Source organism: Phalacrocorax carbo, chromosome 10 (assembly GCF_963921805.1).
Source record: "Phalacrocorax carbo chromosome 10, bPhaCar2.1, whole genome shotgun sequence".
Taxonomy (NCBI): Eukaryota; Metazoa; Chordata; class Aves; order Suliformes; family Phalacrocoracidae; genus Phalacrocorax; species Phalacrocorax carbo.
The window spans coordinates 4,652,556-4,669,980 of NC_087522.1; the positions used below are offsets into that span (position 1 = coordinate 4,652,556).

General features: G+C 56.2%; 1 protein-coding gene across 5 annotated transcripts in view; it reads left to right on the top strand.

The window, feature by feature from the left end:
* Positions 1 to 12,801: 12,801 nt before the first annotated feature.
* Positions 12,802 to 17,425, top strand: part of TNRC18 (trinucleotide repeat containing 18) — a 56,991-nt gene continuing 52,367 nt past the window's right edge. For 4 of the 5 annotated variants that reach the window (XM_064461534.1, XM_064461535.1, XM_064461536.1 and 1 more), the window contains exon 1: positions 12,802 to 13,078. In XM_064461534.1, the coding sequence (XP_064317604.1) occupies positions 12,877 to 13,078 (202 nt within the window). In that variant the 5' untranslated portion in view covers positions 12,802 to 12,876. The remainder of the gene's footprint in view (positions 13,079 to 17,425) is intronic. The other variant, XM_064461537.1, reaches the window with a different exon arrangement.

Here is a 17,425-nt window from a genome sequence, read left to right on the forward strand (position 1 = left end):
GGGGGGAATGGTTTAGTTTGGAAGCAGGGATGGAAAATTATTTCCAACCCCCAAATTAGAAACAGAATAATAATAAAGCGCCTTGTTTTGGAGGGGGTGGTGTGTGTCATCCCGCAGCAATGAGAAGCTCGTGCTGAAGAGGAGCAAAGAGCTGTGATTTATTTTTTTAACACTACCCAAAGGACTGACTTGGCTCTGGGATGCTGCTTTCGCTCCCTCGGTACCCACCAATGGGGACGGCTGAGCCACCATGGGCTGGAAACACCCACGGGCGGGTGCCCTTCCAGTGGGGGGGCTGTATCACCCAATTTAGTTGTCCTTACACTTGGTTTTGCGGAGAAAAGGGGATTGTGCTGTGCGGTTTTCTGCCCTGCTCTTCCCGAGGGGGTTCGGATGGAGAGCCAATGTTCAGTGGTGGGACGGGAGCCAATATTTTGCTGTGCTGGGGTGCAGGGAGGCATGCACAGGCAATGGTTTCTCCTTAGGATTTTGTTTTTTTGTTTTTTCAGTGTGGTGGATTAGAGCAATTTCACTGTGGGTTGCTCTCTCCACGGTCCCTACCCCTAAAAAACCAGCAGGTCCTATGAAAACTGGGTCGGACTCTTGGAAAAAGAAGTCATGCTGGGGCAGTAGCTGGTCCTGCCTGGGATGAGCTTGTCCCTTAGGTCACCAGCCACTGTGACGTTGCCAGAAAACCCTTAAAAATAACATATTTTTTTTAAATTGCAAGGGATTCTCCTGGTGTGTGGGAGCAGTGGCTGCTCAGGGGCTCAAAGACCTGATTTAAAGGCTGAATTCCCACTGCAGGGGAGCCTTCACCCTGCTGTGTTTCTCTCTCCATTGGGTAAAAAACATCATGCACCCAAAAGCGGTGCCCAAGCTGGGGCGCCCTGTCTGCCTTTGGGGTGTCCCTGCGGCGGGTTTTGGGGGAATGGTCTGCGTGGAGCCAGTCACTGCGATTTAATAAGACACTTATTGTATGTTAAATATCAACAGCTGATAGGAAACATGTGTCCTGAGGATTAACAGCCGTGTAAAAGATAAAGCAGTGGGTTAAACCTCCAAACAGCATGTTTCATATTGCACCGGTGCTGCAATATGTAATAACCGGGGTAATAAGGAGTGGGATGGAGAAGGTAAAACATGTATCGCAGATCAGTGTCTTCCAATAACCTCAGGCTGGGGCCGAGTTTTCTCCCAGTGAGGTGATGCCCAGGGATGCTGGATGGCACAGGAGCAACGTCAGCTCCTTCTTCCCCCATTTCTTCCTCCCTTTCCACCTCTCCCCCTTCTTATTTTTTTTTTTCCCAGGCCCAAATTTCTCCCCTGTCGAGGCAAACGCTTTGGCTAATTAGCAAAACGTGTCAAAGAAAATGATTAATGTCCCGGGAGGAGGTATAGCTGCCTTTGTGCCAGCATTGCCTGACTTCTGCTCTTAAAGGTTTTATTAAAAGATAAGGGAGCTCGTGACAGGTGAGCGAAGCATGTGCTCTCCCGGGTGTTAAAGGGCCGGAGAAGGGGGGATGCGGGGCGGATCAGGGTCACCCTCAGAGGGAGAGGCGAGGGCTCGTGTTTCTCTGCCTCTGTGTACAACTGTCACCGTGGTGTCTGGCCTTGGCAGGGGAAAAGACATTAAAAAAATGGCTGAAAGCCTCCTTTATTCTTCCAGGGGCAGGTAATTTAATCTCATCGGCCAGGTTATGAATGTTTCTGTGTTACAGGGTTTTGTGTGGGTGCGTGCTCCGGGAGTGATGCTTTAGGGGGTCTCGGGGAGGGGATGCTCAGGGTGGACACCACAGGCCAGTGCTGAGTCCAATGCCATGGAGGGGGCGCAGCCGGGCTCCTGTCCCCCTTGCTGAGGGCAGTGGCGGCAGCAGGGACAGTGGTGCTTGGGCATGGGTTTGCCAGCCTCTGTGGCCACAGGGCTGCCTGTGGTCAGGCTCGAGCCCTGTGGGACATCGCTGACACCATTTGCTATGAGCTGAAACCCTCCATCCCAGCTTCATCCTGGGGGTTCCCAGGGCTGGGCGGGCAGCAGAGGTGCAGGCAGGGAAACTGAGGCACGGTCCCACCAGGACCACCATATGCAGCATCTGACGTTCCTCATCTTTTGCAGGTTCGGGCGTGTTTCCAGCAACACCCCAAAGGACAACCAATTCATCAACCTTCAAAATACTTGTTCCCTGCAGCCCAAACCCCTGCAAATCCCCCCAAACCAACAGCCTTTGCAGCAGGGTCTTGCAAAAACCAACAACTACCTGGTGGCTGCGACTGTGGGATCACACGAACCAGATCCGGCAGCACCACGGCTCCCCTGTGCCGTGCCAAAATCCCAGCCAAGATGTCAGCCACGGGAGCAGGGGGAGGATGAGGGCAGCGGGACCTCCATCTCCAGCACACTTCTTATTTTTTTTGAATCACGAGCGACTCCAAAACCTGACAAACACTGATGGCTGCAACTGCAGAGGCCTGAGCCACTTGATGCATGTCAGAGGGGCCAGGGAGGGGGTCGGCTGGCAGGAGCCTCGGTGGGGGCTGCAGGGGCTGCTCAGCGAGGTTTTCCTCCAGCAAACAGACCTCTGGGCTTAATAAGCTATTTGTAAAACTCGCTCTGGATAAACAAGAGGCCGTGTGTCAGGCTGAAGGCAGCCTCGCAGGGCTCCGCTGCGCGGGGTGGGACCTCAGCGCAGAAATATTTTCAAGATAAACAGAGGAAAATGAGTCCTGGAGGAGGCTGGAGCCGCTGGCAGCGGCATGCTACTCCTCTCACAGATATTTCGGGGCAGGAACTTGGCTTTCTGCGTGCCGCAGCTGAAAGATGCTTTCTTTCTCCTCCAAAGGGAACCTCTCGCGCTTCTGATTCAAAAATAAACACGAGGAGCGGTTGGCAGCGAAGCCAGCAGTGGGGAGAGGTACAAAGACCAGGGCTTGCAAGGGGAGCATTGGGGTGAGGGAGAGGAGCCAGGATGCACGGCTGCTGGTGCTGGTCCCCCTCGGGCAGAGCTGCCCTCCCCCGGGAGCCCCCTGGGGCAGCGCCCTGGGCCAAGGTGGCATTAGAGGCAGTATGGGCGATATTAGCAGCTGAGCCACCTTGCCTGTCTGCTGGTGCCTCCTGCCCTCCGTCAGCTTCTCCAGTTCCCCAGGCAGGTAGAGGCAGTGTAGCACTGCCCAGGGCAGGCTATGGGCATTGCCCTGCCCTCTGCCTGGCCCAGGCTGGACCTCGGGAAAGGGGATAGGCTCCATTTTCCATCCCCTCCATCCCCTCTATTCCACCATCCCTCCATTCCCTCCATCCCCACTATCCCCTTGATCCCCTCCATTTCTCCATCCCTGTGTCCCCACCATCCCACCATCCCCTCAGCCCCACCATCTGCTCTGTCTCTCCATCCCGCCATCCCTCCACCCATCCCTGCCCATCCAGAGCAGCAGCAGCAGCAGCAGAGGTGATGCTCTGGCCAGGTGGGACAGGGGACACCCACCCGTGCTGGGGGCCCGGCGGACTCTCGCTGCAGCATCCCGACAGCGAAGGCCAAAACGCAGCATCCATGCGCAAGGCCTGTTATGTACCCGGTTTGGAAACTGCAACCGCGGGGCCATGCCTGGCTTGGGGTGATGTCGGGCTTTGGGAACCACAGCTGGGACCCACCGGCAGCCGAGATCTCCCAGCGTATCTCTCCCTCTCTTCCCCATCCCCAGCAAATTTAATTAAAAGTCATTCAGATTCCTTTGAAAGAAAATGTCATCCGTCGACACAATTACACTTTAACTAACCAAAGCTGTTACAGTTCCTATATATATTGGAATCAGGCTGTCGTTATTAGTTCTAAGTAAGTAATTTATTCCCATTATTGTGTTCAAATTACAGGATATTACCCCCTGGGGAAATAATCCTGTTATTTGAAATGTAAAAAAGAATTCACATGGACAACAATAGATTCCTAAATGAACCCAACAACAGTCCCCAATCCAAGTACGGCATCACTTGCCTTTGATAGAAAAATATAAAGTTGCTTTTAAAAATGCTCTTTTCTCCTCTTTTCCTCCTCCCACCCCAATGGAGGTAAATCGGGCTCCTCCTCTTCTTCAAAAGCCTCTATTTATTGAGGGAATCCTGGATCTGCAGGAACTTGGTGGGGAGCATAGAAAGGGCAGCTGTATATGTGCATCCCCCCTTATTGTGGCACTGGGACGGGAGCCCCGGGATGGTGGGGTGCGAGTGCCCGGCACAGCCCGGGGGGTTTCTGCTGGAGCTGGGAACCAGCAGCTTTCTCTGGCAAAGAGCTGCTGAGGCTCTTCAGAAACATTGTTCCCTTGATCAAGATCTTGGGTGAAGCCAAATAACAGCTTGTCTCTGCAGCACCCAAACATAAGCAACTAATTTGGACCACCGAAAGGAAAAAAGGGGTGGGGGAAAGGAAAAAAAAAGACAAGAAAAGAAAGAGAAAGAGGAGGAAGAGGGAGGGGAGGGAAGAAAATCAGATACACTTGTAACCTGATTACAACAGCCAGCTATGTGTGCAAAATCACAATGCAGCTCTATAATTAAATCTCTCTTTCCCCCTCCTGCCGAGCTCTTTCCTCTAACAGGCATGGTACAAAAACAGTCGTTAGGACATCAAATTCCAGCTCCAACAAGAGGGGACTTTTTTTGTCTATAGCTGCTCAGCTCATCTTTAAGGAAATAATAATTATAAGCCCAGCGCTGCTGGCTGACAAGCTTTGTGGCGTAGAAAGGGCTCATCTTGTCCAACCTCTCCTTCCCCCTTGACCCCACAGGGGCTGTGCAGAGGACTGGGGTGATGGGAGACGAGATGGGAGAGCCCCAGGAGCCAGCCATGGACACCCCCTCCTTGGGCTGGCATTTGGGGTGAGAGGAAACGCCAGGGTCTAACAAGATGCTCGAGGGCTTGGGAGCACAGATATTTCTTCCCCTCTTGCCCCACTGGATCCGTCTCACATGTTGTTGGCATCAGCGGTTTGGTACCCGGCGCAGGCTGCGGCAGGGGACGCCCAGCGGGTGTGAGCGCTTGGTGGGTGCATAAAATACCCACGAGGGGTGCGAGGAGCCAGCAGCTTCCTGGGCACGGGAAAAACTCCTGCTGTAATGTTTTCCCAAGGGTTTCTCCCTCGCCTGGCGCTTGGCTTCTCTGTATGGTGGTCCCAGATCCCAAGCCGTGAGGTGATGGAGGGATGCTGCGGATGGGACCGGCTCGACGGCCCCCAAAGGGAGCGGGTAAAGGAGCCCCCGGCGTGGCGGCTGCCGGGAGGGCAGGGCTGGCAGCCTCCCCCCCACCCCTGGCTGGTAATGACTTTGATTTACTCTGTGTTCGTCACAGCGGGTTATTCCCATCCCTGTGACACCCAGCACGTGCTTTTGCTGGCAGCTGCAGGCCGGATTCAGCCTCAGGGACCCATTTCCTCGCGGGCAGGTTCCTGCTTGCTTTTTCAGGGTATTTTTGGGAACAGGTTTTGCATCCCATCTTCTTTTCTGCTAGCAAGTCCGAGGGGGGTTGAGTTTCTTGCAATGACGGCACATGTGGTGTGATGATTTACAGCACGGCGGGGACAGCGAAGGAAAAAGCCTGGCATCGGGGGGACCCAAAAATGGGTCCCAGTATGCAAGATAACTACCACTGAGGTATGATTTAGCAATCGCACCTCGTCGTGGCAGGCTGGCACGTGCAAGAAAGCAAGACCAAGCACACACGCAGACTTTGCAACGCGCGGCGTGCGACACAGAAATTCAGACGCTGTTCCAATAAAGCTGTGGATGTTTGGTTTTAATGGCAATTAACACCTGTTAAAAGGCGAAAGATCTATTCTAATAATACCTAGAGCTTCTGGTGCCTTTCATGAAGGGATTTGAAAATACATTTGTGAGTGTTAATTTTAAGCCACGATAATGTACCCCGGGGAGGTGGATGGGTTTACCTTGTCTGCAGGCGGGGAAGCCGAAGCAGGCCAGGGCAGGGTGCGGGGACGAGCATTTAACGCCAGCAGTGGTGGTGAGATCTGTGCCTGGCTCTGGAAGAGGGGCAGGACCAGCCTGCAACAGCGGGGCAGTTTTTACTGGCATTCCACCCCAGTCCTTTGTTTGGGGGAAGATTGACTGGGTGCAAAACCATCAGCGCTCACAAGTTTAACCTTCAGCAGGACCCTTGCGCTGGAGGGGGGCACGTAGGAAATCGTCTTTCCCTGGGAGATGCTGCAAATCTGGATTTTCCAGTTCCTGGAGGGCTCTGCTTGTTTAAATTAGAAGCAGATAGGAGAGGTGAATTTTAAGAAGGACAGAGCAAAGGCACACAAGTATGCAGTTAACTTCTAAACTTCTTTCTCTGGATCTCCCGCTGAGTAAATGCTTTAGGAGCTTCAAACCACAGCTTTTAATATCTCCTTAACATGCCCGGCGATTCCTTCCCCCCTGTCGAAACCGGCAAGAGCAGCTGTGAATATTTTCTATTTTAAAATTTTTTGTATGCATACGAAAGTACCTGCAGCTCCTGTGGGCCAGGCTACGGAGAAACGCTGAAGCCAAGGGTATCTATTTTATACCAAACCTCAAAACAGCGCACGCCAGTCCCTCTCGCTTGCTCGTGTCCCGCATCCAGGAGGGGATTTTTGATTTAACTGACAGATCAAGGGAAAAAAATCCCCAATTTACTCCATTGATGTAGAAGATCTTGTCGTTCAGAGCTCAGCATTCCCGTTCGCCTGGACGTAGGATTGTTTTAAACTCACAAATGCAGAACCTGTAATACAGGGGGTCTATGTGGGGATCGCAGATTTGGGGAGGTTTCCCATGCACGTTTCTCTGCTAAACCACATTTTTTCTGCTCAAAGGTGTAACTGCCGTTTCCGTGCCTTATACCCGATTTAGCAGCTGGTCCGTAGCTGAAAAATGCAGGCAGTCATTACAGCTTTGGGATCCGCGCTCTGCTCAAAGCTCTCTATGGCTTGTGCATGTCAGCCCTCCGCCCTGCCTAATTTTTTTTTCCTGATCTGGGATGAAAAAAGCTTATTATTGGGTTAAAAAAAAAAAAGGGAAAAAAAGAAAGAAAGAAAATAAAACCACCCTGATCTATCAAAGATCCAGGCTAGCTGTGACAAAAGCTCTGCACAAGGGGCTTCGCAGAGGGTGTGAGAAGCGTGGGGCACCCCAGCACGGGGCAGCTCCTCACACGGGGGGGTCCCAGCTCGGGGTTTGGGGGGGCCAAGCGAGCGCGGAGGTAGCAGAGCGGGAAAGCGGGGTGGTGTTGTGCATGTGCGCCCAGCCTCCCCGTGCCGGGCAGGGAAAAAAACCCAGCAGGCTTTATTTGGAGTTGAAAACCAGACTGCGGTTTGGGAGACGTTTGGCTTTACAAACCCGGGAGCTGCGGGATCGGAATGGGAAGGGGGGGCACCACCCGCGTCCCTGTGTGTCCCCCCCGGCCCTTCTCCCACGCCGGTGGGGCAATGGGTCAGCGGAGCTGGGACCGTGCGAGGATGCTGCAGCTCCCGGGCGCTGGGTACAAGCCCCTGGGGGGACCTTTCTCGGGCTCCCCCCCCCAGCCCCATTGCAAAGCCTGCAGCCAGGCTGAGCGCGGGGTTTATAATCAGCCAGGATTTATGGAGAAAAACGAAATCCCGAGCTGTCCTGGTCATTAATCAGGAATTCTTCGCTCGGTTCCCAAGCTGTTTCCCGGGGATCTCCTCATCGGGACCCCCCACCCCGGAGCCCCCTCCGCACGGACAGCGGCTCTTCCCTTGCAGGCAAGGGGGCTGGGGTGGGGAGAGACCCCGGGCTTCTGAATTAACCACCCCACCCCGCAATCGATAAATAAATCCCCCAGGATTAATTGGAATAAATCCCAGCAGGGACCCCCTTGCCTTTAAATCCCACCTTTGCCCCCACAAGCTTTTATTTGGGGGGGGACGGGGGACCCCACTGTCAGACTCGGTTCTGCTTTCATGATGAGGGTGTGTGTGTGAAATGAGGGCAAAGCTTTGCTGCCGGGTTGGGATCGTCGCCGTCCGGGTTTTAATGTGATTTATGCCTGTTTTTCTAAATCCAGCCACTGACTGCACGCTTTAAATATAGCTCCAAAAACACCCTGAAAACGTGTAGTAAGCACGTTAAAAACGCTGGGCGAAAGGGATGCGCAGCACCCCCACCGCTGGAGCCTTTTTATATCCGTGTGGATGGGGATCATGGGGGGGGGGGGGTATTGGGGGTGGGTTTATTGGGGGGGGGGACACTTTGGGGGGGGGCCCAGCAGATGGCCTGGGATGGGAGGGGGTTCCAGCGGGGCCTGCTCCCAGCTCAGGGGTGCAAAGTCGAGCACTGCGTTTGCAATGAAGACGTGTGTGTGCGGCCCCCCCCCCAAACCTTGGCAGCCCCCCAAAATGGGGGAAGACGGATTGCAGGGGAGGGGGGCATCAGTTTGCTTTGTCTCCCACGCCTCCAGACAGGTCCCCCCCCCAAATCCCAGCCGCCCCCCCCACCCCGTCCTACCTGTATCCCCGGGGGGGGGCAATGGCCGGTGTGGGGCTGGGGGCTCCGCCGGCTCCTGCCTGCTCCCCTCCGCCTCCGCGGGGACGGGGGGGGAGGGAGAGGGCCCGGCCCGGAGCGAATTTCGTGTTCGATCGGGGCGGGGGAGAAAGGAAAAAAAATGGGACAAAAGGGAGAAAAAAGAAAAAAAAGGGGGGGGGGGATGAGAGAAAAAAAAAAAGGAGGAGGAAAAAGAAAGGTAAAGAAAACTAAAGGAAAAGAAGGGGAGAGATGGAGGGCGAGGAGCCGGCGGGCGGGGGTGCCCCCTCCCCGGGGCGGGGGGCGGCCCGGGGGCGGGCGGCACCGTGGGAACCTGCCGGGAGCCCGGGGCAGCGGCACCGGAGGGGGGCGGGGGGGGCAACGCCGTGCTGAGCGAGCGGCTGCTCCCGGGACAGCTCCCCCGGCCGATATTTTTAAACTAAAAATCGGTATTTTGGGAGAAAGCGGTGTTTGGGAAGGAAAAAATGTGAAAGCGGCCGCCTCCCCCCCCCCCCAACTTCCCCGGGACGTTCGCGGCCCCAGCCCGTCCCCCTCGAATGGCGGTGCCCCCCCGCGGGGGGCGGCTGCGGTGGGGGGGGGTGTCCTCTCTGCTCGGGGAAATCACCGGCAGGAAAAATGGGGGTGGGTTAATGTGGAAAATGGTGGGAAAATGGTGCCGCAGCACCGCGCCTCGGGGGGGTACGGGGGGAAGAATAATAATAATAAAAAAAAAATGTGTATATATAGATATATGAGAATTTTTGGGGGAGGGGGGGTGGCGACTCCGTGCTTTGCAGCAGCGCTGCCCCAGCCCGGAGCTCCTGCTACAAGATGGCTCCCGGCCGGGGGAGGAGGCGGAGGAGGAGGAGGAGGCGGCGGCGGAGGAGGAAGGGCCGGAGCCGCGGGGGGCGGGAGGGGGAGCCCGGGGAAGGAGGGGGCCTGTGTCGCCCCCCCCCCGCCACGCCCGGGTTTTTATTAGCATTTTCCTGATTTATGGCATGCCAGCCCCCCGTCCCGGGGACAGCGGCGGGGAGGTCCGGGCGTGAAGGCATTAAACATTTATAAAATATGCTTTTAAAGCCACATAAAAGCGATTAAGCCATTAATATTTTTTTCTCTCTTCCCCCTCCCCATTCCCCCCTTTTTTAGTTTACTAAAAGAGACAGGGAAAGAAAAAAAACCTCCCCCTGGAAGCCGGGGGGTTTGAGCCCTCGCCTCTGACGCAGCCGGGTTGTGCTCTTAGATATAAATAAACCCACATTTTATATATATATATCTCTAATTTTTTTTTCGCGTTAAACAGCGCCTTTCGGAGCGTGAGAGCTTTTCGAGGAACGCGGCGCTGTATTTTTTTCTTAAAACCATTAAAAATAAAGCACGAAAGTGCCGGGGGGGTGGGGTGGGGAGGGGTCCCGGCCTCCCCTTTTGGGGCAGTTTCTCCCGTTCTTCGGTCGCCGCCACGGGCGCCTCGAAACTCTCCTGCCCGGGCGTAGGCGGCGGGTGGGGGGGGGGGGGGGCCTTTATTATTACTATTTTTTTAAACTTATACCGGAATTAAATTAGATTTTCTCCTCCCCCCTTTCGTTCTAAAAGCCGATTTAAAAAAAAAAATATGAAAGAAGCGGGGCGGTGGATGGGGAAGCTCTGGGGGAGGGCGTTGGCAGCGATGGGGTGTCCCCCACCCCCGGGGGGGTGTCAGCGCTGCACAGGGCTGGGTGTAGAAGTGAAAAATAAATTATATATATAAAAAAGAAAAGTAAAAGTTGGGCTGGACGGCGGGGAAGAACCGGGCGGGCAGGGCTGGAGGGGGCCGTGCCCCCCCCCTCCCCCCGCGGGGGACGGCGGCTTCTCCCGCCCGTTTCTCGCGCCCAGCTGGAAAAACGGAGTTTTGGTTAAATCGGGGGGGGGGGGAGTCTCCTCCCCCGCCCTACGGCCTTCCTTTTCACCCTATTTTTAAATTTTTTGTGGGGCGGGGCCCGCAGGGAGGGAAGGGCCCCTCCCCCTGTCCCGTCGCCGTCCCCCCCGGCGCTCCCCCTCTCCCTCAAAGGCGGCTTTGTCCGCGGCGGGGCCGTGGGAGAGGGCCCGCCGCCGCTTCCCCTCAGCCCGGCCCGGGGGGGCCCGCACGTCCCTCAGCCGGCGGGGAGGGGGGGCGGGCGGGCAGGATTTAAACCCCACAGATAATAAAGGGTAAGGGGGGGGGGGGGGGGGTCGTGAGGCGGCCTCACACCCCTGGCAGCCTCCCCAGAGCGGGGGGGGGGGGGACACACGACACGACACCCACCCCCCCCTCCCCCCCCCCCCGCCGAGGCCGCTTCTCCCGAGCGGATCGCGGCCGCCAACCGCCCGCCCGCTCCGAGCGGGAGAGCGGGGAGGGGAGCCTGGAAACGGCGGCGGGAGCGCCGCACCGTGAGGGGCGGGGGAGCGGGGAGCCTCGAAACGGCCGCCTGTTTACCCGACGGTGAGTGACAGAACAAGCGACCAATCGGGCGGCGCGGGCGGGCAGCGAGCCCGCCCCGATCGCGCCGAGAACAATGCGTGTTTCATGGGCCCGGCGCCGCCGTTCTCCCCCCTCCTTTATTTTTTTTTTTTTTCCTCCCTCCCGCCCCGCGCTCGCGCTCTATTTTTTTTCTCTAATTTTTTAAATTTTTTTTCCCTCCTTTTTTTTTTTTTTTTTTTTTTTTTTGAGCGCCGCCGAGCCGCGCGCGGGGCCGGCCGCGGGGCGGGCGGGCGGGGGGGCGGTGTGGAGGAGGCGATGCTGCAGCTCGGCGGGGCCCCGCCGCTCCATGGCGCGGCCGCCGCCTCGCTCCCGCGCTGCCCCTGAGGAGCGGAGCGGAGCGGAGCGGAGCCGGGCGGCGGGCAGGGCGGCGAGCCGGCACCCCCCGCCCCAGCCCCGCACCGCCGCCATGCCCCGCGACCCGGCGGCCTGACCGCGCCGAGGTAGGACCCGTCCCCCCTCCCCCCGTTTCCCTCGAGTCCCCAAAAGATGCTTTTTGCCCCTTTTTCGCCGTTTTTTCCTTCCCTCCCCTCCTTTTTTAGTAGTTACGAGCCGGGATCCGGCCGCTCCCGCAGCCCCGGGGTGAGGCTCAGCCACGCAGGCAGGATTTAATGAAATTCTCAAATTTCACCCAAATAAAAAAAAAGACCAAGCCGGTGGGATTTTTTTCTCATTATTTTGCATTTCGCCCCCCCCCCCCCGTTTTTTTTTTTAAATTTTGTTAGTAATTTCTTGGCCGGGCAGCACCCCCTCCCCCGCGCTGGCAGCGGCCGGCGCGGAGCCGGGAAGGGCGGCGGGGCCGGGGCGGAGCGGAGCGGCGGCTCCCGGGGCTCCGGTAGCGCCGGAGTGGGGGGGGGGGGGGGAAGAGAAAACCCCACTTTATTCCCCGCAGTGTTTATTTGTCGCTATCCCGGTGCAAAACCCGGCGGGCGGGGGTTCGCCTCGTCAGGCTGCAAGTACAAATATATATTTTTAAAATATATATCTATTCTTTTCTCTGTCGGGAAGTGATAATACGTGATTTTTTTTTTCCCGAGCGGGAGCGGCGCTGGGAAAACGGGATAAAAAAAAACCCCAAAGGCCAAGCGGCGGTTTTGGAGCTTTGGGAATGAGGGAAAAAAGGCGAGAAACGGGGCTGGGGGAGCGATTCCGCCGCCGGAGCCTCATCCTCGGCGGGCGCTGCCGGCGGCGGCGGGGCGGCTTTCGGCGGGGTAAAGCAGCCCCGGGGGAAACGAGGGGGGGAAAAAAAAAGAAAGGGAAATTGGGAAAATTGGAAGAGGGGTTAATTGTTTTTGGGGGAGTTTTTTGGTGTTTGTTTTCTTGCGCTTCGGGGAGAAAAGCAGCGCCGCTTCCCCGGCGGGTCCGTCCCGCCGGAGCCGGGCTGCGGGCGCTGCGGCGGGGCGCTCCCCGCCCCGGCGGTGGCTTTGCGGGTGACAAATTTAACACTTTTCTTTAAAAATTACTTAAAAATATTTCAATTTTTTATTTCCCGCCCTTTGCCACAAGTTTTCCTTGGATTATTTTTTCTCACCCCCCTCCTTCTCTTCACCCCCCACCCCAACCCGGTCGGGAAGGTGAGGGTGGGTTTTTGGGGGGTGTTTGCTGGGGGGTGGCCGGGAGCGGGGGGGGGGGGGAGGTCGGGGCAGGTTGGCTCACCGCACCCCTCTTCTCTCTTCCAGGCAGCGCCGAGACCGCCGCGCCGGGGCTGGCTCCCTCCACCGCGCCATGGGACGCTTGGACGCCTTATTTTTGAAAACCATCTGATTTTTTTGGGGAGGAGGAGGAGGAGGAGGGGGGGTGGGGGGCGGGAGGGGGGGGGGAAGGCGGTGGCGGGCACCGACAGCGATCCGGGAGACTCCTTGAAGCCGGCGAGTGGATGATGGATGGCCGAGATTTCGGGCCCCCCCGCTCGGTGCACGGCCCCCCTCCGCTGCTCTCCGGGCTGGCCATGGAGAGCCACCGCCTGGGAGCCACCGGCCGCCTGGCCCCCGCCGCCGGGCCCATGGCCGCCGGGCTCCCCGCCGCCCTCCAGCCCGGAAAATTCCTCGCATCGGGCATCAGCCTCCACTCCCACCCGGGTAAGGCTCCGCGGACCCCCCCTCCGGCAGCCCCCGCGCCTCCCCTCCCCTGCACCCCGGCGGGCGGTGGGGCTTTAACCGCAAAAAAATGTAATAATTCTCTATATATGTACGCTTGCAGCCTTTTCGCATGTTTTCCCCAAAGGTTTTGCCTCGCCCTGCTTTGATTTGGGGGGAAAAAATAGGGGAATGGGGGGGGGGAAATTACACTTTTCCCCCTCAAGCGCAGTTTTGTTGGGACGGAGAAAAAGAAATCCCCGCCGAGGCGGTTGCGGGTGTTTTGTGGGATAAATCCTGTTTTCGGGAAAGCTGGGAGAGAGGCAGGTCGGAGTGCAGAGGGGAAGTGGCTGCGCTGCCCCGCGGGGAGCTTCGTGGCCAGGGGAAAAAAGGAAAAAGAAAAAAATCCCAACCGAAAATCCCAAAAGTGGCAAAACCGGGGCAGTTTTGGTCATTTCCCAATGTGCCGGACCCGCTGCCGGCAGTGCGGGATTTGGTGGGTTTGTTTGGCTTTTTCTTTTTTTTTTTTTTTGGTAATTATTATTTTTTTAAACCTGCAAACAACACTTCCATGCAGAGACTGCTACCGCCTGATAGATTTTGTGGTTTTTTCCCCCCTTCCCAACGCGCTTCAGGCAGCCTCACGGCTGCCTCTCCATTAAAACAACAAGCAGATATTGAAACGGACGGTGTTTACTCCCCCCCCACCCCGCAGTCAGCTTTTTATTTATTTGCTTAAATTCTTTTTTTTTTTTTTCTGGGGAGGGATTTGGATTTTCCCCCCCTTTCCGAGCTCCCTTTCGCAGCCAGGCGCAGGGTGGGATAACGCGGGGTCCGGCAGCCGCCGGGAGGACGCTGCCCCCGCTCTCCTGCCCGCTCTCCTGCCCGCTCTCCTGCCCGCTCTCCTGCCCGCCTGCTGCCGAGCTTGCCCTGGGATTGAGGCATTTCTGACCGTTTGATTTCTCTCTCTCTTTTTTTTTTTTTTTCTTTTTCCCTTTCTTTCCCCTGGGCGTGGAGGGGTGACTCGGAGTTTACTTTAGGCGTTGGGAGGGTGACAGGTTTTGCAATAATAAACCTGCTTTTCTCCCAGCCGCCCGGGATGAATGACTTTGAAATTTGCAAACCTGATTGCCAACATCTGCAGAGAAGGAAGCAGCCCGAATCGAGGGAAAAAGATTTATTAGTTTTAGACTAGGTGGCACTGCCAATTTCCCAGGTGCTAAGAGGAGAGGTGTAAAGGGAACGGCTATGAAGCCAAGCACATGGGCAAACACCTTCTTTTTCCTTCCCTTTTGTCTTTCTTTTTTTTTCCCCCCCCCTCCCTTTTTTTTGTCCTTGGTATTTCCCCCCCCCCCCCCCCACCTCCTGCAAAAACAGAATACGATCTCTGCAAAAATTCGTCTGGACAGTCTCAAGCCAAACCGAGTGCGGGTGGTTGTTTCTCTTTTTTTTTTGTTCTTCTTGATTCTTTTTTTTTCTATTGGGTGATTTTTTTTTCTCTTTTTTTCTTTTTTTCTTCTTTTTTTTTTTTTTTTGTTTTATTTCCCCTCCCAAAGTTTCCTTTTCTGGTGCTTTCCTGAAATCCAGGCAGCCCGGGAGGGAGGCGCCGAGCTCCAGCCAAGCCGAGCCGACAAAGCGTTGCTCCCCGCCGCCGTCCGTGAGCTTTCCCACTGCTCCGCAAGCCCTTGCGCTGGGAGCGAGCCTCGCGTTTGGGGCCCCTCACAGAGGGAACAGGTTTTGTGATCCCTCAGACTTTATATTTTTTTAAAATATATTCTTATTTTTATTTTCCCTTCTCTGAAGTCTTTTGAAGCCCCCCATCCGCGCCTGCCCCTCCGTGGTGCCCGGCTCTCCCCCGCGCGCTCCCCGCCACAATCGCTCGCAAAGCTCGCTCTGTGAGATCGGCTTTGCCGCGGCGCGGCACTTCGCAACCAGGCTAGACCACGTTCAAAAGATATGTACAATCAAGTCGAAACTTCCATTACACCCAGGCCGTGGCATAGGCAGGGATTTTTTTTTTTTTATGGCTTTAACAATATCGTTTGAAATGATGATTGCTTCCTCCTACGGTGGGGCCCTTTTGTAGGTTTGCGTTTGCAGGCTTGATGTTGGTGTGTGTCGCTTCTGTTGTGTTGGGGTTTTTTTTTTTTTGTGTGTGTTTTGTTTTTAGGAGGAGTTTGGAGGGGTGGAAAGCAAAGGCTTGTGCAAGGGGTTAAGAAAAGTGGGCAGGAGGCGAAGCCTTTAAATAGAGCCAGTTCAAACCGATCTTTAAATACCGCTGGGCTGAAGAAAGAGACTGTTGAATCTGTCCCAGCGTCCTCCTAAAATAAATACGCCCCTATAAAAATAGCGTGATTTGCCATATTTGAAGATCCAGTTATCGTCGGCACCGACTTCTTATTTTTCTCATAGCCTCTGCTCGTTACGGCAGTCGGGCTCTGCCCCAGCGCCAAAATACAGCGCCTGGGCTGCTCCCAGTGACCCCCGGACCCTTGGCTCTTCTCTGGGGGGTTTCTGTTCCGTGGTAGTGTTTTGGCCACTGCCGTGCAGGCCAGGGGGACGGGGACAGAAGCCCCTTTGTTGGAAGCGCACGGAGGGAGGAGTGAGCTGGAGGCCGAGGCGGGAGGTGAGCTAGCCCTCCGCTGCGGGCTGCCAGCCCGCGTCCCCCCCCCACCCTGGGTGCTCTTGGGCATCGCCATGTCCCCGTCCCCGAGGAGGGCAGGGGGGTTATGGGGGCCGGGGAGCAGCGGGGTGCTCCCGACGGGCCCTGCCGAGGGCCAGGGGAGGAAGGTGACTGTTTGCAATGGAATTTCATCCCTGGCAGCAGCCGAGCTTGCTGGGAAAACCTTGTATAAAAAGAGGCTGCAATCGATGGAGTCAGGCGGCCGAGTTCGCTCTGCTCTGCAGCCCGCGGCTCAAAATATGGGGGGGTTTAGAGTGTTGCTCTTTCCCTACCCCACTGTCCTCAGGTCCAAACGAGTGTCCTGGTCTTGGCTCCGTCCCGCGGTGGGCGCGTTGTTCTTGGCAGCTTCTGTGTTTTGAGGGAGGTGGAAAAGGCTCCCGTGGACTCAGTTGCGAAGGGCTGCTCTGGGACTGCGTCCCTGCCAGGCAGCGGGGCTGCCTGCGAGCAAATACTGTCCTCGTGCAAAAAAGACTCTCCGAGTTTAAAGTAGTAATAATAATAATAATAAAAACCTGCTTTTCGCCATGTATTGAGGTATCCTTTCCTGGGTGGGATGTGTATGGGGGTGCTACCTGAACAGATTCACGTTTGTATGAAAGGATGCCCAGCCTCTTCCATTAAAATATGCTTCAGAAACACTTACTTGTGCCCGGGAAAAGGGACACACCTGTTCAAGCAGAGCTGACTTTGTGTTAAACCCAGCTCGAGAGCTGTGGCTGAAAGAAAGGCAGTCAGGCGGAGGGGAGAGATTTTGGTTTGCTTGCTTTCCTACTTCCACATTAGCATGTGCATTCAAATGCAGGGATTTAAGGCGGATTGGAGATCATCCCTGCTTCCAGGCCTGCTGTGCCCAGGGAGAAGTTTTTCCAGACAGCTGGGCCAGGTAGGAACGAAGGAAAAAAAACCAAAATACCACCCCCCACCCCCCCCATCCCGCCCCAGAGAGCTTTGCTGTGCCAGCAAAATCCCACTGTAGCCATCCTTATAATGGCCAAATTGTGCTTCTGCTGAGCCGGCAGATTTTGCAGAGGAGGCCTTGCCGTCCGTGGTGCCAGCAGAAGCACAATTTGCTCATCTAAACTGCATCCACGCTAAAATCGCTTTGCTGATAGAGACACCGGGATAGCACCGATGTGCTGCTGGACCAAGCTGTGCCCTGCTCCTCCCTGTAGCTGTGCTGGGGAGGAGGGGTCTCCCAGAGCAGCGGTGGGATTTTGGCTGTGGTTCGGCGCGGCTCATTTCGGTCACGTTTTGATGCTGCAAGGAAAATACCATCGGTGTTTAATAGCCCTTGAAATCGCGTTCCCCCTCCCTGCCCGCCCAGGGGGTGGTGCGAGGGGCTGAGCGCAGGGGGCTCCTTGGGGCAGGGGCTCACTGTGTAACCGGGAGGAATGTGGACTGGCTGGAGACCTGCCTGGGGAGATGTTTCTCTTCCCTTGAGGCCTTGGTGAAATTAGATGCTTTTTGGTATGTGTTTTGAGGCAGATCAGCAGACGTGCTTGTCCTGGTAGGGCTTGGGGAGGTGATGCTGGCCTGCACCGGGCAGGGATGTTGTGCTCGGACCCGTCACGCTCTCCTGTTTACACCCGGCATCCCCAGGGGTGGAGGAAGTGCTCGGCCATTAAGTGATGCCCCTGCAGCTCCCTTGGGCCTGTGGCCAACTTGTA